The 25,866-nt window shown below is 42.7% G+C and overlaps 1 protein-coding gene across 2 annotated transcripts in view; it reads right to left on the reverse strand.

The window, feature by feature from the left end:
• The window catches only part of LOC109976060 (cullin-9), a 41,454-nt gene that overhangs the window by 2,153 nt on the left and 13,435 nt on the right, over window positions 1–25,866 (reverse strand). Inside the window, exons 4-44 of one of the 2 annotated variants that reach the window (XM_020626277.3) lie at window positions 24,979–25,584; window positions 24,033–24,174; window positions 23,755–23,945; window positions 22,951–23,137; window positions 22,652–22,876; window positions 21,418–21,616; window positions 20,541–20,742; window positions 19,974–20,164; window positions 19,705–19,901; window positions 18,763–18,935; window positions 17,732–17,820; window positions 17,540–17,645; window positions 17,237–17,464; window positions 16,389–16,479; window positions 16,049–16,220; window positions 15,236–15,341; window positions 14,992–15,087; window positions 14,706–14,881; window positions 14,356–14,489; window positions 13,326–13,511; window positions 11,959–11,988; window positions 10,563–10,699; window positions 10,186–10,368; window positions 9,357–9,514; window positions 9,039–9,237; window positions 8,536–8,707; window positions 8,074–8,219; window positions 7,355–7,481; window positions 6,496–6,701; window positions 5,308–5,561; window positions 4,272–4,389; window positions 3,745–3,993; window positions 3,522–3,662; window positions 3,073–3,237; window positions 2,467–2,630; window positions 2,281–2,374; window positions 2,028–2,102; window positions 1,199–1,309; window positions 977–1,094; window positions 761–894; window positions 134–225 (exon numbers count right to left, since the gene is read on the reverse strand). In XM_020626277.3, coding sequence (XP_020481933.1) covers window positions 134–225; window positions 761–894; window positions 977–1,094; window positions 1,199–1,309; window positions 2,028–2,102; window positions 2,281–2,374; window positions 2,467–2,630; window positions 3,073–3,237; window positions 3,522–3,662; window positions 3,745–3,993; window positions 4,272–4,389; window positions 5,308–5,561; window positions 6,496–6,701; window positions 7,355–7,481; window positions 8,074–8,219; window positions 8,536–8,707; window positions 9,039–9,237; window positions 9,357–9,514; window positions 10,186–10,368; window positions 10,563–10,699; window positions 11,959–11,988; window positions 13,326–13,511; window positions 14,356–14,489; window positions 14,706–14,881; window positions 14,992–15,087; window positions 15,236–15,341; window positions 16,049–16,220; window positions 16,389–16,479; window positions 17,237–17,464; window positions 17,540–17,645; window positions 17,732–17,820; window positions 18,763–18,935; window positions 19,705–19,901; window positions 19,974–20,164; window positions 20,541–20,742; window positions 21,418–21,616; window positions 22,652–22,876; window positions 22,951–23,137; window positions 23,755–23,945; window positions 24,033–24,174; window positions 24,979–25,584 — 6,770 coding nt within the window. The remainder of the gene's footprint in view (window positions 1–133; window positions 226–760; window positions 895–976; window positions 1,095–1,198; window positions 1,310–2,027; window positions 2,103–2,280; window positions 2,375–2,466; window positions 2,631–3,072; window positions 3,238–3,521; window positions 3,663–3,744; window positions 3,994–4,271; window positions 4,390–5,307; window positions 5,562–6,495; window positions 6,702–7,354; window positions 7,482–8,073; window positions 8,220–8,535; window positions 8,708–9,038; window positions 9,238–9,356; window positions 9,515–10,185; window positions 10,369–10,562; window positions 10,700–11,958; window positions 11,989–13,325; window positions 13,512–14,355; window positions 14,490–14,705; window positions 14,882–14,991; window positions 15,088–15,235; window positions 15,342–16,048; window positions 16,221–16,388; window positions 16,480–17,236; window positions 17,465–17,539; window positions 17,646–17,731; window positions 17,821–18,762; window positions 18,936–19,704; window positions 19,902–19,973; window positions 20,165–20,540; window positions 20,743–21,417; window positions 21,617–22,651; window positions 22,877–22,950; window positions 23,138–23,754; window positions 23,946–24,032; window positions 24,175–24,978; window positions 25,585–25,866) is intronic. The other variant, XM_065959837.1, reaches the window with a different exon arrangement.

A 25,866-nucleotide genomic window follows, 5' to 3' on the forward strand; every position in this document is an offset into this window, starting at 1 on the left:
CACTTTATTTCATTTTTTTTTGTGGGATAAATCTTTTTTGTTTAATATCCAAACGTACTTAGAAATTTAAATATACAAAAGCAGAATGACAGTTTTCTTCCTGGAAATACGACTTATCTGTTGTCGTACTCACACTTTGTTGGCATCGGTATTGTTGGACAGGTTGGAGGCCTGAGTGGATTCTGGATCCTGGCTGCTCTTGGACTGATAACCCACCCTGAAGTCCTGGATAAGTCAGACATTCAGAAAACTGTCACTTCAATGACTGATTCCAGATCAAAGTCACAACATGGAGAACGATCCTTTAATGGAATATCTCTCTGATCATGTTTTTGCTTTGTCTGAATATCTCTTTAGAGCGTGGCAAAAGAGGATAAAAATAACTTATACCTGATAGATGTCTTAGACTCCATTCATCATGTAATGTATTGGTTTATGAACTGGATTGTATCTAAACTGTTTAGAAGTGATGAACTAAGATTGAGTTCATTCATCTATTTTGTCTTGTTTATATTTGTATTGGTATATTGCGCCTTGTGTTGGGGGGGCTGTGTTGGTATTGGTTGTATCCTACCTCTTGGAGTGTTGTTATTTGGGGGATGGTTCATGTTAATGGTGCTGTTGTGATGTTGGCGAAATGACATCCTGGAACATTTGACTGATTTTCAGCTAATGTGTCTGAATAATTCCAAGTGGGATTGGTCATGTAAATTAAGATATTCATTCATACACTGCTTTCAGAAATCTTCAGACTAGTTACCTGGGTGGAGTGCTGCAGGATGGCAAGCAGGCGCTCCTGGATGCGTCGGATCAGTTCCAGTCCGGTGTTGAGGTGTTCTGGTTTCAGTAGCCGGACACATGAGGCCAGATCAGTGCACTGCAGCAGAGTCTCCTCTGAAAACAAAGACCACACAGGTTAACAGTTCAGTTCAAACATCAGAAACTCTTTTAATACCGATGATAATATGATTCTCACCCAGCAGGATCTGCAGGGCGTTAGTGTGCAGGTCCAGAGCGTCAGTCTGCTGTTCCATGACGTCCATCTTCTCCGTCTCCTGGTTGTAGTAACTGTAGACACAGGAGTAGGCCAGCACCTGTAGACAGAGAGCAGGGAACAGTAAACACATACAATCCAAACAGCACAGATCAGTCAGCAGGATCCTGGTCTTTGATTAAGATGATAAAGGATGATGATTACCTTACGAGCCTGAGCGAGGACTTTGCAGGCATCAATGACGAAAGTCAAAGACTTCATCTGTAGAGCTTCATTGATGGACGACACTTTGTTTTCCAGGTTGATGGCAAAATCCTGCAAAAGAAACCCAGACTGACTCATGTTTCTTACACTAATCTGATCTATGGTTACTGTAAAAGGTTGATATCAGATGAATCCCTATTTACTGATCCTGCAAACACTGGCTGTACACAGGGAAACACTCCATGTGAAGAGCACAAGGGGCAGAATGCACTCAGCCATGACGTAGTCACAGAACTCATCACGATCATCTACAACAATGATTTAGTATTTTAATCTGTTTAAACAGATGCTTGTATTAAAGTGCAGCTTACTATCTTTTGGCAGTTTTACTCAGAAACTCAATTCTCGCCTCTTTAGTTGGTGGTCAACTGCAAACAATGACAACTAACAAAAGAACATATTGGCGGGAAGTCCTGAATGGCTGTGTGCTTGCTACTCTATAAGCATGTGGTGTTAACTGATGAGTATGATAATGATGATAATCAGAGACAGAATGTATTTCTGTTACATCCTTATTATTCCAACACATTAACACCTCATACCACTAATAGGGAAACATGTCAACTTTACATACATACTGCTTTTTAAGCATTACAAGTTAATGCAAGTATTTGTTTTAAACCTGCTTCTAACTATCGCAGCTTCAAACAAGAGTACTCAAGATGCTTTATCCCAAAAGTCTTTCTTGTCCTCTATAGTTTCAGAATAAAAGCCCTACAACTGTTTCAAAGTAAAAGTCCTCCAGATGTGTAGTGGACAGGTGTCTTACCTTAGCCTGGTTATGGAATGTGCATCTCTCATTGTAATCCTGGAACTTCTTTTCCTGCCGCGCTGCTTTACTCACCTGCATGAATAACCAGAAGATTACAGATCAAATAAGCCACGGGTAAAAATTAATAAATTAATAGAACCCTGGTGGGCCAAAGTTAAGATTAACCTTAATATGCATAACTATCACGACACAGGAGTGCCGGACTGATTCATGTTTAACTGTGATCATTGCGACAGTGTGTTGAACCTACCATGGCGGAGCAGTTGTAGTAATCTTTGTGTGTTGGTTTCCAAGGTTTCAGACACCGCCAGCAAAAACCGTGGTTACACTTGGCACAGGTCATACTGGGGAAAGAGGAATAAACCAACACTTGTCAACATCACCATCCTCATCATCAGAGTTTTTCATCATCAGCAGGTATCCTGAGTGTACGTACTGCAGGCAGCCTTCATTCTTCTCAATCTGAGCCTGGCAGCTCGGGCAGCGTTTGGAGATCAGCTTGGCGAGGTGTTTGCTCTGAGCCTCCATGCTCATCCCCTCGTAATATCCTCCATCATCCATCCACTGAGACATGTGGCTGCAGCTGGCTGGATAGTGGGCCTGGAGGAGGACATCAACAAACATAACTACCAGTGTCTAGTTAGAAACCTGATATATGGAGAAGATCACTCGTGACAAAAACTAGACTGTTTCTTTCTTCTTCTATTTGAAGTTTTTAAGAAGATTGATTGTGAACAGCCTGACCATCAGGAAAAGTAACACTGCTATCGATTGTAATGTCAGTGCGTTTCCTTAACTGTAGTTTCAGAAACCAGTTCACTCACAACCGACGTAAAAATAATCCAGATTAAGTTAATTTATCAACATTGTGACAAGTTGATTGAGAAAATACTTTGTATGAACATCAGTTGATTTTACTTTTCTATATTTGTTGATTGTAAGCCTTAAAGTACAAGTTTGCTGTCGCATATGTCACCCTGCAACGTTTTTGTAATGTGTGTATTTGTGTGTGTGTGTGTGTATGCATGTGGGGAGCGCCGACCTCAGGGAAGTTGCAGCTGAAGCAGGAGGACCAGCAGCACTTGGAGCAGGTCCCCATGCTCCCCATGTTCTCCTTACAGAGGATCTGATCACAGCCCTGAGGGTTGGTGCACCACGTCAGGTTGGAACAGCACTCCACATAGCCTCTGAGCAAGCCGTTCTCATACTGCACCAGAGAAGAAGGAGGAGGAGGAGGAGGAGGAGGTGTTAAACCCACATAATGCAAAATAAAAAGACATTCATTAAAAGACATATAACAGCAGAGATCAATCATGCTCAGACAATTTAATAATATGATTAGAAAAGTTACACAAATAAAAGAAAAAGTAAAGATTTCTCAGGGACCTCATGAAGCTCTGCCTGAAGAGAAAAGTCCTAAGAAAAAAAAAACACACCTCTGCTTTTTTTACACTCTGAGCTTGTCAGATAATGAGGAGGATGCTGCATTACCTTGGAAATGGTGTCCTTGTCTGTGAGGATGTTTAGGAAGAAAACTGAGGTGGGCTGAGCCTGGCAGTCTGTGATTGGACAGTTACAGTTCATGACCAGGTTTTGTTCGATCCTCGCTGTCAGGTACTCCTGCCAACATGACTGTACAACACAAAGTGAGACATGAGATACTGAACAAGAGAGTATATGTGATCCTGAATCTGTCACAATGAGAGAGACTGACCCGGCAGCAGTAGTGCATGCAGCTCAGCGAGGGGACTTGCTCCATTGCTGCAGTACAAGGGCCCAAGCAGACCGGGCAGGTAGAGGCCGGGCTTGGAGGGGGCTGAGGGTTACGGCACTTTAGCCCGGCGGCCATGACAAGGGTGTCCGAGTCGTCGGTGTATCGCTGCACCAGCAGGTCCATGTTCCACTTACAGTGAACCAGCAGGTGCTCGGCACAGTCCAGGTCTAGACTCAGAGTAGCTGATACCTGAAGGGGGACAGAGGAGCAATAATTATGAGGTTGTTCAAAGTCTATTTAAGTCTCCTTGGTTTTGTCCTGAGTCTTTTCAAAGTCGTTTGAAATCACTCTGCGGTCTAATAAATAATATCATTGCAGCCGCTACATTTATCTCTCATCTTTCAGGAGGTCTTGAAGATACCTGGGACAAACCTTCACACCTCACTGCTGTCAAATCTTCACCCATGATCACACTGAACAGGTTCAAAGTTATTCACTGCTTTAAAAAACAAACTTTGTTGAAAGACCTGCTGGACGGTCCTCTGCATCAACTGACGAACTTCCTCCTGCGTCATCGTCCGACCCATCGAGAAGAGAACTGCGTCTAGAACGCCGTCCTCAAATTGCCGCGGTGCTGACATCAGGCTGGAAAAAAGCAAACACACACAAGTCATTGTTTTTTTTGCAGAGTGGAGATCTCAGCATCATGCCGAGGGGAGTGGTGCAAGAAAACTAACTGCTCAGGTGAAGTCCTACCAGATTTGTTTTAATGGACTTGAAGCTTGAAGCTTTTAATTAATTTCAATTCAAATTAATTCAAGCTCTTTGTTTTAATGCTTTTTGTAAAATGCTTTTTTAACACACTACATAAAGTGAAAATCAGTTTTTATTTTTAAATCTAGTCGTCATATTAGGATCAGCTGTTTATTTGTAAACAGTGAGTTTATTTTAAAGACAGTTCTATCTTGTGTGTGCAGAAAGATGAATAGAAATTGTATCAAAACTGTAATCAAAAAAGTATCTAATGATTTTGGGTAATTAACACAAATCATTGATTTATATTGCTCATTACTAAATAAGGCAAAAGGCAAGAAGCAGGGTTTTAGAGTTTGAATTTTTTCTTTATTGTCTTTTTTTAGAAAATTAAACATTTTACATTTGACTGTTTATGAGGAGTCACAGGATGTCAGCGTGTTTTCATACGACTCAACTGAGTTGTTTTCGTTTTATGTGGTCTGAGTCTGAGCAGTCAAAGAGAAACTTGAAAACAAGTGCAGCTGTCAAACACTAGTTTGTATTACAGGATTAAAACACAAAAGGGAAAACAGCGGCACAGTCCTTTAGAAACAAAATGACAACAGGGGAGAGGATTCATACAGCAACACGCAACAGGATTAACGTGAGGTGACGATGAAGACGCTGCTGCTCTAACAAAAATATGAATGAAAGACGAACAGGAGAACTTGTTTCACATAAACAAGATGCTTTTGTCTGAAGAGTTTAATGAGATTAGAGAAAGTAAACAGAGTCGATCGTGTGAAAGGTCAGAGGTCTCGCTCACACCTGATGTCAGCCTTGCTGTCCACACCGTCCTTCCTGATCTCGGCTCGGCTAAAGGAGAACTGGGCCTGGCCTTTCTGGGGTGTGGATGGGTCCTCCGGCAGGAACTCCACAATGTGCGGGTTGTCCTCGTTGCGGCGTATGCAGCCCTTGCTGATGACGTGCATGATGCAGGAGAACACGTCGCTGGTGCTGCAGCTGATACGGCCCGAACCCGGTGAACGAGATGCTTCCTTTTTCTGACAGGAGTCCAGAACCTGGAGGGTGGCGGGGTCAAAACGATGGTTTTTATAGCAAAAAATACAAGTTTACAGCCTGTTAAAAACAATTGCTAATTTATTTACAAATTCACACTGAACGGGGGGGGGCGGGGGGATTTTTTATTTTTTTACAACTCATCTGTTTTGATTTTATCGAGCCAAAGAGTTATTCACTAATAAATGAGGGGAGGGTTAAGTTGACTGACAGGTGTCAGTAGCTGTTTGCCAGAAGGCTTAAGACCCATCTCAGCTTTACCTCTTTCTCCATTGATTGGAAGTTTGATGAAGATAGCATTTCCAATATGGCGACCACCACTATTGGGCTTCATAACCACTCTTTAAAAACAAATGGGTGACATCACTTTGACTACGCCCATACTTTATACAGACTATAGCTGCAAGCTACAACTTCAGCCCTGTTTTAAATCTTCACTCGTTTCCATGTAATGTAAGTGTCTCAGTGCTTCATGAGCTGTAATCACTTTAATAACTTTGATCCTGAAGAAAATTTGAACATTGTGGTTTTATTTTCTGATTTCTGATTGTAGATCTGGATTTTTTTTTTTCTGGATATACTGTTATTTAATAAAACTGCTTCCTCAGAAAGAGGATCGACTGGAAGAAAGATAAAGAGAGATATATATATTTGTGAAAATGTTGCTCTCCCTTAATTAGTTTGTTGTTTTTTTCTCATGGAAAGAAAACATTTGTTAATATTGTTGTGACAGTTGGCAGTTAAGTTTGAGTCTCTTGAAGTTCTGTTTGTTTTGTTAAACTGTGAAACTATTTACTTCATTAATTAACACAATCAGAGCTCACATTGGGTAATCTAAGCATTTTATATAATTTCCTATTCAAAATGTATCATGCAAAATTATCTGCAGAGTGAGTGTGGGAGGGGCTTGAATCTGGCTAAGCTTTGACCTCTGACCTTAAAGACGAGGTTGTCGATGTGCATCTCCTTCTCCTGCTTCATGATGTGAACGATCAGGCAGTAGATATAATTCCTCTTCCTCTCCAGCATACCTGCAGCATCCTCGTCCACGTTCACGTACGTCTGTCTAGGCAGCAGCTGGACCGATGCAGGGACGCTCTCCAGACTGCGAGAGGCCACCTCCTGGTTTAACTGCAACACACCTGAGAGCAGACAGAGGGAGGGAGGGGTGAATCATAAGCCGTTTTCACATATGCACTCCGGATAATTTCTAGATAATTACAGGAGGAACGCTCCGGAGATTCTCCCGAACTAGCCGTTCACATATGCTCCTCACAGCGGGGGACTTTCCCTGTCAGAGGGGAGGGGGGGGGGGGGATTTATGACGGGAAGATATGACGTAAATAAACAACGCGGAAGTCGCGGCCGAAACAACAGAGTCCGCTACACAACACTATAATGAGATTTTTTGCCTTTATATCAATGCTATGTGTAATCCAATGGAATGACAACATCCACAAAAGAGAGGAGAACAACAAACTGATGAACAGAAAACATAATGCAGCTGTTTAATTACGTGCACGGAGATCGTAGTGGTCGCGTGCAGACACTTTAGCCAGTCACTGTGTATAAACGTCATTCTCTTTCCATTGGCTCGAGATAAATTCTCTGGAGTATATGCTGCTGCGTTCAGACATCAGTTCACTCAGATAAAATACTCGGGGTCTGGCCGGAGAAACTCCGGGTAAAGACCTGTGCGAAAATTGCGGCTGTTTGCGTTCACACATAGCCTGAAGTCCCTCCGGGTGACCTAATCTCAGGAGTTTTGTGTCTGTCTGTGTGTTACATGCCTAACCTTGGCTGGGCTCGTTGGGGTGGCTGCAGATCAGTGGTCCTCCCTCGCTGATGAGCGGCAGCAGAGCGTGCAGCAGGACGGCAGCAGACAAGCAAGTTGCCTGCAGCAAAGCCTCCACTTGAACCTCCTGCACAGACACAGTTGGTTACATTTTCTTTCCAGGTAACTGTTCAGAAAACAAAGCTAAATGTACCTAAAAGAAAATTACATTGTTTCACTCGCGCAGATGTTAACTGCCATGCAAACTATAAAACTATTTGTGAACAAATTCAGCAACATCAACAGATAGCTGCACAGGGGTGAAATAAAACACAGGTGATACAAAGAATATCACTGCAGCTGCTCTCTCTCTTTATCTCTCTCCTCGCTCGAGGTGGAGTTCTGCTCACACGGAGAAAAGACTTGACGACTTGGAGGCAGAGACCAAAGCTGGCTTGGCCGCACTTAGGATTGGTTGCTATCAACACCATCGCAGCCACATAACCGGACTTATTCATTAAAAATTTTAGTAGCCGAGATGTGAGATTTGAAGCCAGTCGGGCCTGGACAGGAGAGCTGAGCGGCTGCTGTCTGCGTAGCCCCAGGATGGCTGGAGCTAGCTGCAGGGCTAACGGAGGTCCGTTGCTAACACAACCACTGTCATTAGACAGTGGGCACAGCCAGCTCATAGCACTGCTGAAGGACTCCATATAAAAGTGTCTATCGAGTGTTTGTGTTACCTCATGACTGTTGAACTGCAGCAGGATGAACATCTGGAGCGTGGAGACGTGCAGCGTCCAGCAGCCGAACTGTAGCTCAGCATGACCGAGCCATGTCCACTGCAGCCGTCGAGGCTTTGAGTGACTCAAACCGTACATGGACTGACCTGACACGCATAAACAAAGAGACACAAAGAGATGTGAAAATTAGACATACAAACATACAGACGTACATTACAGAGAAAGATTTGTATAAGCAGAATGTTAGTCTGGATAACAGCTACAATAAGAGAAGTGAAACACTGGGTTAAGTCTGGTCAAATAAAAGATTTTAAACTACTTCTGAAAATGATAGGCATAGTTTAAGGGTGTTTAAACTGATTTATGACTACTCTAAGACAGAGTAAAGCCTTGTTTATAAAAAAAGAGACTAGTTTAAACCTGATTTAAGCCAGGTTTGTAACAGAGTTAAGTGATACTTACTGTGTGTGTAGAACTGTGTAAACTGGTTCAGGTAGGAGCAAAGTTCAGCTGGATAATGTTTCGCAGGTTGATCCAGAAAGCAGAGAGACGAGACAGCCCAGCAGCGAGGAGACAGAACCAAAACATGGACCTCCGCCTCCTCCTCTGTCTCGGCCCACTCCTCCTCCATCATCTGCAGCAACAACACAAAAGAACAATCTGTATTAAGCGCAACATCTTAACTGATAATTCCTGCAGGACTTTGAAGCCTTTTAGCTCTAGATATCATTAAGTCATTTTCTTATTGTCCCCTAGCTACACATGATGCACATCATTTCTTTTATCAATGAAATGTGTGTTTCCTTGGAAGTTTGAAGACCTCCCCTTATACAGTTTATTTTTGATAAATTAACTTGAAAGGAGATGTAGAGAGTCTAGCAATCAAACGTTTCCACATTAAGTAGAATCAAACATCAAATTCCCACTAAATGACGCTCCAGAAGGTTTAGTGGGGTTTTGTTGACCTGATCGTGCTCCTGCAGGCAACGGTCCAGCTGCTGTAAGCGATACAGGTGAAATTCCTGCTGAAGCTCTGAAGACTCGCTCAGGTTCTTCATCATCTGCTGAGGGAAGCGACTCGGGAAGCAGCTGCCGATCTGATCGATCACAGCACTCTCCAACCACACGTTCCCCTGAGCCAGCAGCCTGTCGCCCAGGTAGTACCTGGAGAGAGAGAGAGAGAGAGAGAGACACTGGTTAGGGCTCCTTCCTGCATACTGTCTTAATGTTTTTAGAACATGTTGTCACTTTTTGCAGCTGAGTTGGGGTCGTAACATTCAGACCTGTAAAAGTGCTCAAAGGTGTTGGCGAGCTCCAGGCCCGACAGGAAGAGCATGGGCTCCAGAAACTGCTGCAGCCGCTCCAGCGTCTGCACACTGCCGCACGCCGCTCCACTGGCCTGGATCATCTGGTCGATGTACTGAGCGAAGCGCTCACTCACCTGCATAACATAACAACATATGATACATGTTTAAAAGCTTGAGTTTAAACGTTTCAACTAAAAACACGAGGAAGGACTGTGAAACATTTTAAACTATAAGTTCTAATAAGTTATCATTGATCTTCAGAGGACGTTTTCCATTACTGTGTTTTGTTGACAAAAAGTAGCAACACAATAAAAAAAGTGCTCAATACAAGTCCCTGAAGCCCATTAAAGCACTCTAAACTTTGTTTTGTCAGACAAATGATCACAGAAGAAGAAGAAAACTGCATATTCGTGCACATTGTGAACATTACAAGGTTTTTTCATTGTTAATATTTGGTGATTTGCACACATTACAATTTTCAGCCTTCATTTCCAAGAATATGCTCACTGTATTTAAATATATTTAGGGATTAGCCTAAGTTAATCAAACTAGTCAGCAGAGGGCAGAGAGGTTTAACTCTAAAACCAGACTTCATTTGTGTGGTGAAGGGTAGAATCAGTACATCTGGTTCATTCCAGATCAATGACAGGTTTTTTTCCTGAGTTAAATTCAGTTCTTTAAAAAAAAGGTTCCGTGGAACCTTCTGTTATAGAATATTTCTGCAGATGGAGATCTGAGTTAGACCTGCTTAGAATGAGAGTAATCAAATGATGATTAGCACACATGTAAGCCTGCGAGTACTCACGTGCATGGCCTTGAGGATTGAGAGCTGCAGCAGCGCAGCAGAGAAGCCATGTCGAAGGGCCAGGACGAAGGCAGTCTGCTGTCCAAACAGCTCTTCCATGGCGTTCCTCAGCCGCAGGTACAGAGTCCGGTACCGCTCCACAAAGTCTGGCAGACTGCAGCTCGACTCAAGAAACTTCTTTACCTGAGGGGGGAAGGGTCATGTTTAAGAGAGTTCTGAGCCACATGTATGACCATCTAGAAACACGGTAATGTAGAACTGACCATCACTTATAGCAAGAGCATGCTTTAAGCCATTTAAGGAAACATTTGAAGCCAAAAGACAAAAATGACAGATCACAGATAACATCATCATTGTTCATGGCGATAGGGTCTTACCTGGCGCTGTACCACCCCTTGCCAACAGAGGGCAATGCCTGCAATGCTGCTGTTGTTCTTCACTTTGGGTTTAGCTGAGGAGGAGGAGGAGGAAGAAGAGGCCGCAGTGTTGTCTTTGTTTTTACCCTCTTTACCGTCTGGAAGACACAATCGAAAAATGTTGAATCTCAGAATGAAGCCCATTTCTCATAAACTGAATCCAAAAATGAAACAGAAATGAAAACTGCAGCCAAACACGTAAAAGATAAAGCAGTGCTTCTGTTCTTCTTTACCATCTGGAAAGAAACCACATCAGTGTCATGACTAAAATGGGAACAGGAAGTCTGCAGTCAAATTAAGAGCAGTCCAAACTGAAAGAAAAAGATGGGAGTGTAAACGCGTCCTTATGAATCCACATTTGTTTGGAGGAAGCTGAATGTTAAACTTTGTTCAGATGAGGAGGAGGAAGTGTCAGCTAACGCCCCGTGCTGGATGAGTTCAAATCAAACATACTTCTCAATGTCTTTAACAGTTACATCCCTTTTGTTAAAGGCAGGGTTGGTATTTTTTTAAAACTAGCATGATATAGTGCTCCTTCTACACCCCTCCCCTCTAAATATATAAAAAAGACTATTTTAAACCCACAACGGCCAACGAAGAACTCACAGTATAAACTCACTGTCATCCGTGACACGCTTTGATTGTGGACTAGTGCACGCAAGGGGTAGAGAACGAGCAGGGAGGCGTGATTGGTTCATCAGATTGGGACCTCGCGGCAGACATTGGCCGAAGTGTTTACAGGCTTACAACTGATACGGATGACAGATTTTCTTCGTTCCCTTTTCATAGCACATTAATTATTAATGTCTGTCAGGACCTAAAGACAATTTCAACCAAAATCTTAAAAAGTGTATCTGGAGAAAATTACCAACCCTGCCTTTTAAGTTGTATTTTTGTAAGTAAGTATAAATTATTTTTGGGTGTCGTACACCAAATAATTAAATTATTGTAAATATATGCTTTTTTTCTTGGTCTTTCATGACTTTGTATTATTTCCAAATACTAAATATAATAATAAAATTTCCCTGCACTTAAAATAATTACTAGAATTTTCATCTCCCACTGAAAAAAAAGTTTTCAAAAAATGCTTTTCCTCCTGCTTGTTCAGTAAAACTACAATAAATCAATGTTTTATGAGATGATGTCGTCTCTGTTCATGCAGCCATATAATGTATTTGTGAGGAGTTTCTAGTCTTCAGATGGAATCAATAAGCAGACTAGTATGTTTTAGACACATTTGGGGGTGTGAAACAGCAGGGGGCAACATGATTACTTCCTGTCCTCATTTGGACTCATGAAATGTCACAGAGCAGAGTGTAAACAAACAAAATGGCCTCTGTACTCAGCTGTTACTTACTCTTCAGCTCTTTGCTTCGGTTGAGACCTTCTGAAACAAAAAACACTCTTTAAACATGGAGGACCACTTCATACACTTTAGCATTAAATCCCAACATTCTTCATTGATGCATCTATTTGATAAGAACTGTCTCTACATTTTATCACAGAATTTACTGATTGATTCAAACATGGAACATTGTTACATTTGTCATTGCCCTCAACTGTCTGGACACATTTTTACTGAACATCATTTTTAAGGTTATGTTGACAACAGCATTGAAAAAAATAAAACTGTTCCAAGTCTTTTGTATGTAGACGATGACAAAAGATTTGACCTACAATCTATAAATACTTTATTTTATCCTTTCAGCCTTTCTTTCGGTTTAGGTCGAGGAACGTTTCTAAGACTACTGACGTGCAGCTAATATATCTGTTTCTTTCTGTTCACCAGGTTGCTCTGTGAGGAAGCAGAGCAGGACTTCTGTACATGGATTAGAGCTGTGATGTTATTCATCTTTTCTTTATATCAAAACTACATTATTGGATAACATGCAAAATATTTGAGTTTCCATTTTGTCATTGTTGTCATTGAATAAACAAGCCAACACATTATCTCACACGAGTACAGACAGCGAGAACCAGATTCAGCTAAAGTCAGGTTCAAACTACATGATCGATCTGTCAGAACAGGCTCTCCAGAAAGATAGAACTGTTTCTAAGTATACGGTAAGATACAGTGACTTTGATCCTTAAAGGATTTAAAACAGAAGGTCCTTTAATTAAAACCTCATTAGCTTTATATGAAAGTGTCTTCCGCTGTTGTTCACCTGAGACAGGCACTGACTTATCGCCATGGTGACCGAATTTGGAACCAAAACATGCACAGACAGAAACCATCTGGTGAAGGCGCTGAACTGACACCACGACTCTTCTTCTACCCGAAGCACGAATTTAACTCACAGATAAAATGTCAAAGATGTCAAAGAGATTTCTCACCTCAGTTTCTCTGGAAGTCTTTTTGAATCTATTTTTAACCTCGACTGTAACAAACGTGTGAGGATCTGTTCAGCCTCATTCTTCTACTTTATATAACGTCTATTTTTACTTTTATAAAAGCTGACAGGAAAATACAAACAGAGGAAATGTTGCTGATCCTTCAACATCAATGATCAGGCGAGAATTTATTGATCCCAACAAAGAGTTTAAAAGGAAGAATTTAACATTTAATACTAACTTCAATCTAGCTATCTAGTCATTTCAGTAAATTCTGTAAAAGATCTTCTCCGTTTCACTGGTGTAAATTAACGTTATTAACAGATATAAACTTATCGCTGAGAGAAATGATGGACTAAACTACAAAAAATAAAGCATGAAAATGACACTCACTTGATTTGACGGGGGGTTTGAGCTCTTCGTCGTCCACCTGACTCGTGTCTACATGGACCAGCAGGTGTGTGAGGCGTCTCACTCTGGAGTTAAAGATGGCCGCCCTGCTCTTACAGCGGCGGGCTGACTCTGCGTTATCCAGATACTCGCTGAGGAGCCAGGAAAGAGGGCTGGACGTCGCGGATTCTGGGAAAACACAAAGTGAGCAGGGAGAGGGACTTTGATTGAGTTTGGGTGGGTGGGTGTGTGTGTGTGTGTGTGTGTGTGTGTGTGTGTGTGTGTGTGTGTGTGTGTGTGTGTGTGTGTGTGTGTGTGTGTGTCTACCATTTTCTTAAGAAAATTCAGCCAGGCTTGCCCCTAAAATCTTCATGAGTTGCTCTTTCATATTTGAGACTTGAAGACTTTTCTTGTAGGGTGAAGCTCAGGAAGCGGGACACAATGTCAAAGAAATTGACAATTTTCACCTTTATATGGATGCTACTTTCTTTTTTTTAAAAGATTTATTTTTGGGGTTTTTGTGCCTTTAATGGAGAGAAAGGACAGTGGATAGAGCTGGAAATCAAGGAGAGAGAGTGGGGAATGACATGCGGGAAAGGAGCCACAGGCTGGATTCGAACCTGGGCCGCCTGCTTAAAGAACTAAAGCCTCCATACTTATCACTGCACCACCAGAGCCCCAATGCTACTTATTTTTGAACGTATTCACAGTACCAATGAACAAGCGGTGGACTTACAGACAAAAAAAAAGGAGTGTCAAGAACAATAGTTACGTACAGGACAATCAACATGGATTGGGTGATATAAATGTCATAACTAGCCTGCTGTGAGTTTCCTAGAACTTCTTCTGTTGCGGTCACACACCCCACTTTCACGCAGAAATTTTACAATGGGGAGGCAGGAAAAATATTCTGATGAAGTGGTGCTGAAGAATTAGTCCCTTAGTGTTCACATTTGCAGAAACACACTTACGCTAAGAGTTTGTGTATGTGTGAAAATACGTACAGTAAGAGTGGAATGACAAGTGTGTGTACCTGATAGTGTGATGCTATGGACTATTGGGGTGATAAGAGCCTCCCAGCAAGTTCGACCAAGAGCTTCGGCTGCCTCAGCGTCCGGCAGGAAGCGATCTGCAAACATCTGCTCATGTCTCAGAGCGCTGTTCAGTCTGTAAACACACACACACAAATAGTAGTTGTGTATTAATACATAGCAGTAATTATAGTGAGTACTCAGAGTATAAAACACTGTTGTAGAGCAGCAGTATCAGCAGTAGTATTAGCAGTATAACTGTAGTATTAACCTTTGTATCATATTACGACATTACACTTTATACAGTTTTTTCTGGTTGAACTGATTATTAACAGTAACATTTGTTTCTTACTTGTTGAAGAGCTGCAGCAGCTGTGTCTTGTCCTCCATCACCTCCTGACACCAGGTGTGGGCCTTGGTGCTGTAGAACAGGTAGGTCCTACAGCACAGCTGCTCCTTGAACACCGGCCAGAACGTGGGCTTTGGACCCAGAACCTCAAAACCGTGAACCCGAGTGTCAATGCCACCCTGTCAGAGAGAAGAGAGGCGGGATCAGTGGGTGAAGGGGAGTTGTCAGTAGATAGAGTGGTGGGGTTTGATGAAGCCAGCCAGAAAAAGGACTGATCTCAAAGTCTGACCTGCTGACATCTCTTGACCCGGATCTGGATGATTGACCAGAACCTGGTCATGTTCTCCAGGAGAACCACCCGACTGGCTGAAGGAGTCACATTCACCTGCACACAGAACAAATATGCAGTGAATACCAAACAAAAAGATACAATAAATAACATAATCTTTAATAAAAAGAAAAGACTTGGTCCGATGGTGCGTGGATACACAAACTGCTGACTCTGCCTTTGTTTTAGTGAAGTCAAGTCTCACCGTGTTTAGTTCAGTATTTATGCTGGTGGGCTCATCTCCTCCCAGAACCAGGATCCGGGCCGGCATGTAGCTTGAGTCCTCACTTGCCACAAGAATGGCCAGTTGTCTGAAAACACACAGATGACAATCTTCATTTGTTAGCAATGTTGGTCGTAAGTCCTGGACTGTGGACTGTAGTTCTCGTTTGACTCTTCGGCAGAGTTATTAAAAACATTTTTTTTTTAAAGGCTTTAAGAAAGAATCTGAATGATTTAATGAAGCGAGAGATCTCCACAGTTACAAAAGGATGCACACTGAGAATGTCAGCTTTGATCACGTACTTTCACTTTGAACATTGTAAAATATGTTAGGCAGTACTGTCAGTGTAAGTATTATAGAAATTAAATATAATATAATATATAGAAATAAAAGTTTTGAAGTTTCAAAAAATCAGGAAGAGAGAGCAGCAGTGGTCTATTCAAAGTAATATGTGGGCAGATGATGACATTTCTCAAGTCCTGTTGGCTTCTTGTAAAGGTGCAGAAGTTATGTTAATCTTTCAGAGAGTCAAGGATATTACATTGTCTAAATTGCACAAATCAGGGATATGATTGGCGAAGGACAAAAAGGCAGCGATCCACTCTCACGGGACAAAGTATAGGTGCGCTAACTACGGCTGCTTTGAGTGGAGGGGGAGGAGTCTGTCCTGCAGCAGCCAAATCTACAGAGTCAAAGTCAAAGGTGCTGCACGTTGGTTTAATTTGATTCAGAATGCTGATGTACGTGGAGGTTGTGTTTCCCCATTGAAAGATAGGTAGCATCAGTAGTGTGTACCTGATGACGACTCCTTTGTGCATATAGATGTTGATGAAGTGAGAGCCTGTGCAGCCGTTGGACTCCCAGTAGGTTTTGGGGTTCTTATCGGTCAGTTTGTTCGCTCGATGGTGATTCGACGAAACTTCCACCTTCTCCCAGCACTTATCCTCTTTTAGCTCTACACTGGAACCTGAACACAGCACCAGTAACACATCTTAAACCTCTCTTCATGCACTCAAAGAACAGAACATTTATGTATTTGAATTAACTGACTTTACATCAACATCTTTACATTTAAGACACCACTACTTTGCACAATCAGAAAAAAATAAAGACATAATGTTTGGTTCAATCGTACCTTGGCAGAGATTCCTGAGGAACACATCAAAGAAGGGGATATTGATTGGTTGATGGCTTCGACGATGCTCCTCGATCTGACCCAATACCATCTAACAGGAAACAGGAGGTAGACAAGGTGAGATAGTCTTCTTGACCGACAGAGAGGCTGTTTCATTTCATTCAGAAAATTCAATGAAATGGGAACAGGGTTAGTAAAGAGTTAATTTACTGATTTAAAAAAAAAAATCACATATAGCTAGGATCAGCGAGGGTTACAATTATTCAATTTTCTTAATATTATGTACAGAGAACATGAATCTATTGTCATTTGTATTTACAAAGCCTAACAGCCACATTTATCTGATCATGCTCTATTTGCTTTCCCATTCTTTCCGATTCCCTCCCGTTCAGACAGACATCCATGCGGCCTAATTTAGTTTTAGGCCAATCACAACAATCTATATTATATGTACACAGGATTCAAGTATCGCCTGTAACAGTTTTTTTTATTCTTTAAGATATTTGCACTCTACATCATCTTAAACATTCCTGGACAACAGAACGACTCCTCTGTTGTATCTTTGTACACATTTTCTTTCCACATTGTTTTTTTATATGTTAAATCTTTTCAAGTTCTTTGACAGAAGGAGTAGTGCTGTTTCTTAAAGTTTGACTTTTTTGTTCTATTTCTGTTGTCATTGTTTTTGCAACAAGACACCAAGACACATTTCTTGCATTTCATTGCTGTTTAATTATTTACATTTTTTAAATTGATAATAGAGCAAGAAATACTAAAAAAAAAAAAGCTAAATTGTCTTTATGTGTCTGTTACGGGTCCTTGACCACCCCTCCTTGCCTTCTGCCTACCTGGATACATCCTGCGAGGACACTGGTGGTCATCTTCTTGTAGAGGCTGGCGTACTTCTCACAGTCTGTGATGAGGTCTCGCAGCTCGGTGACCAGCAGCAGGTTGGTGCTGTGTTTGTCCAGAGCTTTCACCAGAGCTTCTTTCGTCCCCAGACGACACATCACTACTGCGTAGTCTTTGTTCAGAGACGCCAGTCGGTACAGGAAGCGGATAAAATGCTGGACCACCTGAACAACCAATCACAGGAGGTTAAAGCACATAACCAGTTGGGTTTGTTCCATCTAGTCCTAGACTGTACTGACCTCTCTTTCGCTGATGAAGGCCGTCATGGAGGACAAGCAGGGCTCGATGCTCTCGTGCCAAGGCAGCACGTCTTCCTCGTAGTTGTCCAAGAACTTATTTAGGATCCTGCATGAACACAGAGCCAATCAGACAAGATCAACAGCAGCAGCATCACTAGTGTCAAGGGTTACAGGGCTGTGATAGGCCAATACCTGAGGATGGACACCTGGACGGCCCGGTCAGCTCGGTGCTGCTCCATCAGACGGACCAAATCCTGGTAAGTTTCTCGGCTGTGAGTCACCTAAACATAAAAACATAATCATCTTAATTACGGGCATACACACACCACTTACGTCCGCAGTGTAGTAATTAAGTTACCCAAGAAAATAGAACATAAATTTCTTGTTATCTTCATCCTGCGATCTGTTTTTTTCACCACAGCAGGGGAGCCATGTGTGGAGGACTTTTTGTTTTGTTTTGTAGGGTTTGTTTAGTCACAGCATATCTAAAGATTTTGTTGCCAAAAGGCTGTCCCTACAAGGTTTTGGAATCTGGATAGAGAAAAAGAAGCAAACAAGAGCCGCACACCAAGGAGCTCCCGTTTAAAGGATTTATTGACAAGTGACATTTCGAGCACACATCCTCCTCCTAAGACTTTGTGTGCAGATCTTGTTTGCTCCTTTTCACTTGTCTTTTTTTGCCCCGAACACCCTCTCAACCGTTTCTGCATTAACAGTAGGAATGTCTCTATTCTCATCTTTAAAACAAAAACCCAATGCCCAGATGTGGATGTGTCCTGCTGCAGCTTGCTAGTCTCATTGGTTGAGATTCTCTTGACAGCTCTGTCAAACATCTGTATGTAATTATAAATCCTAGTGTATGTGTGTATCATTTTTTTTATATTGCTAGTTCAAGGCATATTTACACTCCTGGCCTTCATTATAAATGTCACAGAGGCATTATGGTGGAGCCAAGTCGTCCCACCTCTGTGGCGTCAGAGGTAATAACAGACACAGGGGCTAGGCGGGGTCAGTGAAAGATGCAGAGCCAGCGGGGGAAAACAGGGCCATGTGTGATTGTATGTCATGCTGCTGCAACGCTGTAATGCAATTTGAAATCACAGACTGGGACATCAATATTACACCGTTGGGTAAACAATGTGGAAGTACAAAGTCGTAAGGAAGGTGGGGCTTGTTGCGGAGCGGTTGCAGAAATGCAATCTGAAAGGAGCCTTTGAGTGTACCTGGCTGCGTTTCTCCTCCAGCTTTGAGGCATCGTCACACAGTAGCTGCGACGCGTCATCACACAGCAGCTGCTCAAGTGTCTGGATCACTTCTTTTGTGGCCGTTAGCTCCTTCAGACTGACCACCAACATCTGCAGCTCCGTGTCCTTAAAGTCCAGCTGTTCCCGACACTCTGAACACAGACACAAACACACTGCAGTTAACAACCAGGAGACAAGTTTCTAGTTTATTACGGTCAACTTTTTACAGGTTTTTGGGTGAAGACTGAAGTGTGGCTTGTTGGATGTTCTTCATATGTCTGTACTGATTCTTTCCTTCTGCTCTTCATTAAGACTTTAGAGAAATGTAGCCCTTTCTTTAAGGCCCGGGTAGCTTTGCTGTTGTTGCCTTGGAGTTAAAAACTTATCTGTGATGCTGACAGAAGTATCAGTACATGGAGGAATACAAAAGGTTCCACTGTTGAGAAAATCTTGGACCACATTTAGAGCGAGGAAATCATCCTGAATGTAAGTGACTCAAATACATTCTGCTGCTGCCGCCCTGTCCACAGTGGGTCATAGGTTAACATCAGTGTTAGCCAGTGTTGGACAAAGTGCACAACTTCGTGACTTGAGTCAAAGTAGACTTCAAATTATAACTTGAGTTAAAGAGGTGCAGTACTTTCTTAAAAAAAAAAAAAAAACATCTCACAACATTGTATTTTAACAATGTATGGGTGCAGTCAAGAATACATGGGTGTACATTCTGCTACATTATGTTTATTTAGAAAATATTATTTAAAATGTTTTAACTCGCATGCTACAGATTTCCAGCTCCAAAATAACAGGAACAACCAAAAATACCCGATGAGCTTCACACAGTGACAAAACATAAAAACTTATCTTGATCCACAATCAAGATCATGTTATCACACAGCCCTACTGTCAGAGTGCTCATGTTACCTTTGCTGTCCAGCTTGTGCACCATGGAGATGTGGTTGAGGGCAATGATGGCCAGCATGGTCTCGGCTCTGGACAGAGTCAGACACTTATTGAGGACTGCTGTGACGTCAGAAGCCACCAGCTGCTCCGCCAGGCTTTTGTGGTTCGAGATGAGCATGATGATGACCAGCAGGCCGTTACGAACCGACAGCATGCAGCTGCACAGAGGATCAATGATCAGGATCAGAGTGTCGGAGGAGGTAAAACCTGAACCTTCAGCAGTAACTCACCCTTTAGTCTTGAGCATGAGATCAATCGCGGCAGGGATGGCTCCCAGAAGGCCTTTGGAGCCTTCAGGCGTGGCCGAGCCGATACTGGCAAAGATCTCCAACATCATCTGAGTGCCAGACTCAGAGAGAGGGAGGCTGCTGCCGACGCTGCGGAGGTCGTGTTTACTGGCTCCAGTGATCACCTTCAGAGTCTGACAAACAACGAAAACAACACAGGCTCATAAAACGGATGCTGCGGTGAGTACACTTTTATGTGATAGCTGAATCTTTAAAGTCATTCTGACAGTATTTTATTTTAACTGCAGAAAGAACAGACAATTCCCAAGGAGCCAAATTTTGATATTTATATAAAGCATATGAGTAAAAAAAAACTCCACAAAGTAAGAGTCAGCTTTCAGTCATGTAGGGCAAAACTCCTTGGTGCAATCTCGAATTTGCAATTGCTTAAGTTAAATTAAAAAACTGAAATTGTGTGTATTGTGCTGTTGCAGCACTGCACTGAGTGAAGTACTGAAAGCACAAAATGGATTTCTGAAGATTTAAGAGGATGAGCGGGTTGTTACTTACAGCGAGCGCCAGCTGCTGGACTTGTGTGACTGTGGAGAACTCCTGCATGCAGGACAGGACAGCCTTGACCCCTCCCTCAGAAGCGAAAGACACCCTCCACTCATATTTGAGCATAATGAGGTGAGTGAGTCTTAGCGTACTTATCACCAAGTCTTTAGAGGATGAGGACAGCAGCTCCACCAGCAGCTTCAGCACCTTGTCCCTGACAGAAGCAAAGCAAAAAAAAAAGGTCACATTCTTAGTCTAATGTTTAAGTGTTGTCTGCTTCTTTATGTCACAGATACAAATCTCCAGAAATACAAATCAGTATTTACTGGAAGATACAAATCCTCCATTGGGCACAAAATGAATTAAACTGGACACTTATGGATATAAAAGGAAAAAGACTTTGTATGCTACACAAAACTCGGTCTCTGAAGGGGGAATATTTTCATTGTTTACTGAGAAAAAATAAAACATCAAAACTCGAGGGCCTGGAAAAAGTTTAGGTAGTAGTTTCACACAACCCTCACTCTCCTAACTACCATAAACAACCCTTGAGGCCACCTGTCTGCTCAACACCCCCATGCTTCCTGAACTACCCCCAGGCCCTGTGAACGTACACACAACTACCAATAAACTTTGAGTATTTCCTGGAAAGTAGTTCAATCCAAGGCCACTTGACATACCCACAGAAGGGGTGTGTATATTTGCTGGAAACTAGTCACTTCCAGATCCACCCTCCCGCTCAGACTATTCCCTGCAAACACTGTACTTACCACGGCTCTATATGAATTTAAACACATCACACTAGGGTTCTCCAAATGTTCTCCCATACTTTATTGAACTACCTATGGCTCCTTTTACTGCCCTGAAGCGCTGTGCAGTGGTTTCTCACCGTACAGTCTGGGCAGAGTCGCTCCTCATGGAGTTCTTCTCCTGGCCCCCCTTCTCCTCCAGCAGCCTGGTGATAAAGAGAACGGCTGCCAGCTGCTGGGCCTGGTCTGAGCCCGACCCCCCTTTCTTCAGGATATCCACCACCTCCCCAAGCTTCTCCAGCATCGTCTTCTTCCCCTGGACTCGGGGGTTATTAAACACTGAAGAGAGGAAAGGACATCCAGAAACACATGTAGATGTAGCAGGATATTTCTGACACAGTATAACTCCTGCAGACTAGTATTCCTGCAGTGTTCCTGAAGTTGGTTCTAACTTCTCCCCTAATTCTGACATTATTGTTACACCAGCTGCACTTCATAGCAGGTATGAATGTTAAGCCCAGTCAGGAGCAGGAGTTTCGTCTAAATGTAGATTGTTTCTATTTCAACCAGTTTGACAGCGTGTAAATGTTCCAGTGTATTCAATTCAAAGTGACAAAGAAGGTCATGAATACACTTTAACCAAAACGGTGAATTAGTTTAAGTCGTGAATCAGCATTCCTCCTGATCAACTCTGTCCTCTGGGGAACTTTTCTGATCACCGTTTCAGCACCATGGACAGCATCATGGGCCACAGAAAAAGACACAGGACCTGACAGTTCCCTAATCTTCAGTTACTTTTACTTGGTTCTATTGTCTCTATGGGGAGATTCATAGTCACCCAGACAGTCTACACCAAAACAGCAGCTGAGCTGTCCTCCACAAAATCGTTGTCACTGAAATGATTGATTCACTTTTATCTTGCAGAAATATAGAACAATGTCACCAACGCCACAAATTGATATCATGGAGAAGGACCTCTGCCAGTCTGGGGGTTTTTAAAGAGCCTTTTTTTTTTTTAAATCTATCTTCTTCAGGGCAATCAATTCTTGCCTTGGCTGGATCTTTAAAGGAGGATTGTATCTTTTTATATGAAACACTGTTGGGCTTCGAGGGAGTCAGCATACTCTTGTTTTTGGTGTAGGGCCCTCTTCATTTTCCAATTTTCAAACTTTTTTTGTTTAGTTTTATATCTTTTTTTTTAAATTGGTAGTTAAGGTTGGCTGGATTCAACCAAAGTCTTGTCCTAACAAAGACCATCTTAGAAGACATGACCAGGCCTAGAATTAAATGTTAGTGAAACTTTACTAAGTTTCATTTTATCCGACGGACAGTAGCTACAGCGCCCTTTTCAGAACCCTCAGAGCCGTTCCCCACCTTTCATTTTGTCCTCCAGATCTTCGGGGTATCTACTGTCATCCTCTGAAGGCAGCTCGCTCTCTGCCTCGGGGCTGCCGCAGCCTGAATCAGCAGGAATCTCCTTCTTTGCTTTCTTAGAGACGGAGCCCATCGCTGAGGAAGAGGAGACAGAGGCTGACGATGAAGAGGAGGAGTTCTGTCCTCCAACTCCTCCCAGGCCGGATGAGCCCAGAGAGCTTTCAGCTGGAAAACGAAGCAGAGTCACAGTCATGGTCAGTCAGACTACCTCACAAACACTGAGCGGTCTGTTTCCTCACCCAGCAGCTCCTCGTCCTCCAGGATCCCTCCTCCTCGTCGCAGGTAGTGCTTACAGAAGGTGTGAGAGCACAGCAAGTCGCTCAGACATGATGACGGTAGCTTCTGCTTTAGGTAGTGGAGCAGCTTCTTAGCCACATCTCCGTGAACACTCAGGCCAATCAGAGACCAGTCGTCTAGCTCCGCCTCCTGGAGGACAGACAGGACACAGAGACAACAGACAGACAGACATTATCCATCTGTATATCATGATCATTTCTTATGATATAATTAAGTTAAGTTAAGTTGACAAGATAACTGACATTTCTAAACTATGACCGAATAAAAAAATGATTGGAGTTTCAGATTTAAGAATTTTGAAAACCTTTTTAAGAGTATCTTAGCTTAGATAAACATCCATCTCTTTTGAAGACTTTGAAAAACATTCAGAAGCTCTGAAGTGATGGGCGAAGGTGTGAAGGACTTCTACCACGGAATTGTTTAAAAAAAATTTGGAGCTCCTTTTTGAGTCTCAGGTCAATATCTTGCCATCTTTCTAAGCTTAAAAAATACATGTGCTGGAAATTTATTTTACAGAAAATGAACGTTAATTTTTTTTAAATTTATTCCAAGTTAATGGTTTCAAGACTTGCAATGGATAACCTACGCTAAGAATTAAGTGTTGTCTAAGGAAAAAATTATGTGAAGGCTCATGGGAAGGGTCAAAAGTGATGTTCAAATGATAAAAGGAGGAGACTTTTATCAACATATCAGCGGCTGGCTTTGATTCTGCTGCTTATGGCATGTCTTGGTTTCCGCATCCTCACCTGGTCGTCAAGGCTCTGCAGCAGGATGCTGTTGACCTCCTGCTGCTGCTTTGGTTCCAGTTTCTTTATAAAGAAGAGGATCTCCCACCACTCAGCCCGGCTCAGAGCCAGCGACTCCATCTGGAGACCCTCAGACAGGTATGGCAAGGAGTACAGACCCCCAGGGGGCTTTGAGAAGAATGTCTGACTCACTGAGAGATCACAGAGAGACAAAATGATGACAACTGATGTAACATAGACAGAAATGCAGGTAGGCAGACAGACAGATCAGATCTTACCTGTAGTAAGTTTGAGGGTTTCTGTCAGGGTGGAGGCCTTCTCCTGTGTCTCCTTCTCAGACTGACTGCTGCTGCTGCTGCCCAATATCTCCACCATGTGCCAGTGGACCCAATAAGTCCTGGACAGGGAGTTCCAGTACACCTGAACACAACACAGATAAAGGTGGCCAATCAGGTACAGATCAGGGTCCACAAATAGTCCAAATGTTTTTTCTCAACAATCTTGAATTTGAGTTTGTTTTTTTCAAATTTAGATTTTGTGTCTCATTAATCTGTGTTTAGTGTCTATATTTGTGAAAAACCTTCAATCTGACGGATCAGTAACTAAAACTGAACTTCCTAGAACAGCTATTATGTCTCACTGACATCTGAGGCAACATGGCAACGTCACCACTGACTCTCAACAAACAAACACCAGATAAAGTTGTGGTTGGATGGTTGTGTTAATGAAGCTGCAGCAAAGTTTTGACTGCAGAAATATTTGATGGAACAGTCAATACCATTTAGCTTTCTAGAAGACTGCAGGAAGGTCAATAAAGCAGCTGAGCCAGGACTACATTCACACGCTGATCCCTCCTAACTTCATCATTGTTTACCACACTTCAGACAGCAGGAGGAGCTGCAGCCTCAAACAGGAAGCAGCACATTTTGCTCACTGTTTTAACACCTGAAAAAAGGGGACCGTCTAGACTCCAGTAACAAACTGAACTCACATCCTTACATAACAGCCAAACATGAAATACATATTAAGACATTTGACCACAATGAGGCGGAAAACTTAAAATTAAAAACTCATTTTTAATTTGCAAATACTGAAAGCTTTTTAAGGATCTGTGGGGACCCTGGTTTTAACACATTGTGTACTGAATGCACACTGACCCTTTCCCACTGCTTTTCCCATGACAACATCTATTTTAAAAGATTGTATCATAGCTCTGTCCCTCACCTGAACAGGTGGCGAGCCATCATTGCTGTAGCGAAACTCTCCTTCATCTCCACAGCTTGCTTCCTCGTAGTCCTCCAGCATGCGCACCATCATGCCACTCTTCAGGTTGTCCTGAACGTACTCAACATAGGCTGAACGGCTGGCGAATTCAGAGCGTGTTTTATATCCGTTTCCTGGCTTCTTCTTATGTTGCAAGGCAGCAGGAGCGGCTACAGCAGAGCTGCTGGTGAGAACAACAGGTGAGGCGCAGAAACGAGGCTGGAAGATGGATCTAAGGATAGGTCGAGCCTCCTCTCCCTGCTCCTCCCCAGAGATCCCGCCTCCTCCAGAGCGATGGATGGAGCCATCGAGAGGCTGTCGGTTTCGGTCCCAGCCCATGACGCGTACCAGCTCTGAGATCAGGTTTGCCATGGCCATGGTGAAGTCAAACTCTCGCTGTACACGGAGGTGCTCTGTCTGGTGGGCTGTGCTTGAGGAGGAGGCAGGGGAGGGGCTTGCATCTTGTCTGTCAGAGTTAGACTCCACCCCTGCCGTGTTGAGTTTGTCCATCAGAGATGTGACGCACAGGTAACGCTTCACCAGAGAGAACAGCAGCTTCCCTGGAATCTAAGCATTAACAGATATCAACAAACAACCTGTGTTAGCAGCTTGTAGCTCCAAACACATACACACTCTGTATGTGGCTATAATGATGACACTCAAACACACTTATTACCACAAGAAAAGAAAAAAACCTCCATCTGCTTCCTGCTTCATCCTGACCCTGTGTTGTCTACATGAGAACTGAGCTGAATACTCTGTAACGTTTCCATCCAGTGGATTTCAAGCTCGGCTTAGATGTTTAACATGTTTCTTTAACTGCAGTTACTATGGAAACATACAGGTAAT

The sequence above is a fragment of the Labrus bergylta genome, chromosome 10 (assembly GCF_963930695.1).
Source record: "Labrus bergylta chromosome 10, fLabBer1.1, whole genome shotgun sequence".
Taxonomy (NCBI): Eukaryota; Metazoa; Chordata; class Actinopteri; order Labriformes; family Labridae; genus Labrus; species Labrus bergylta.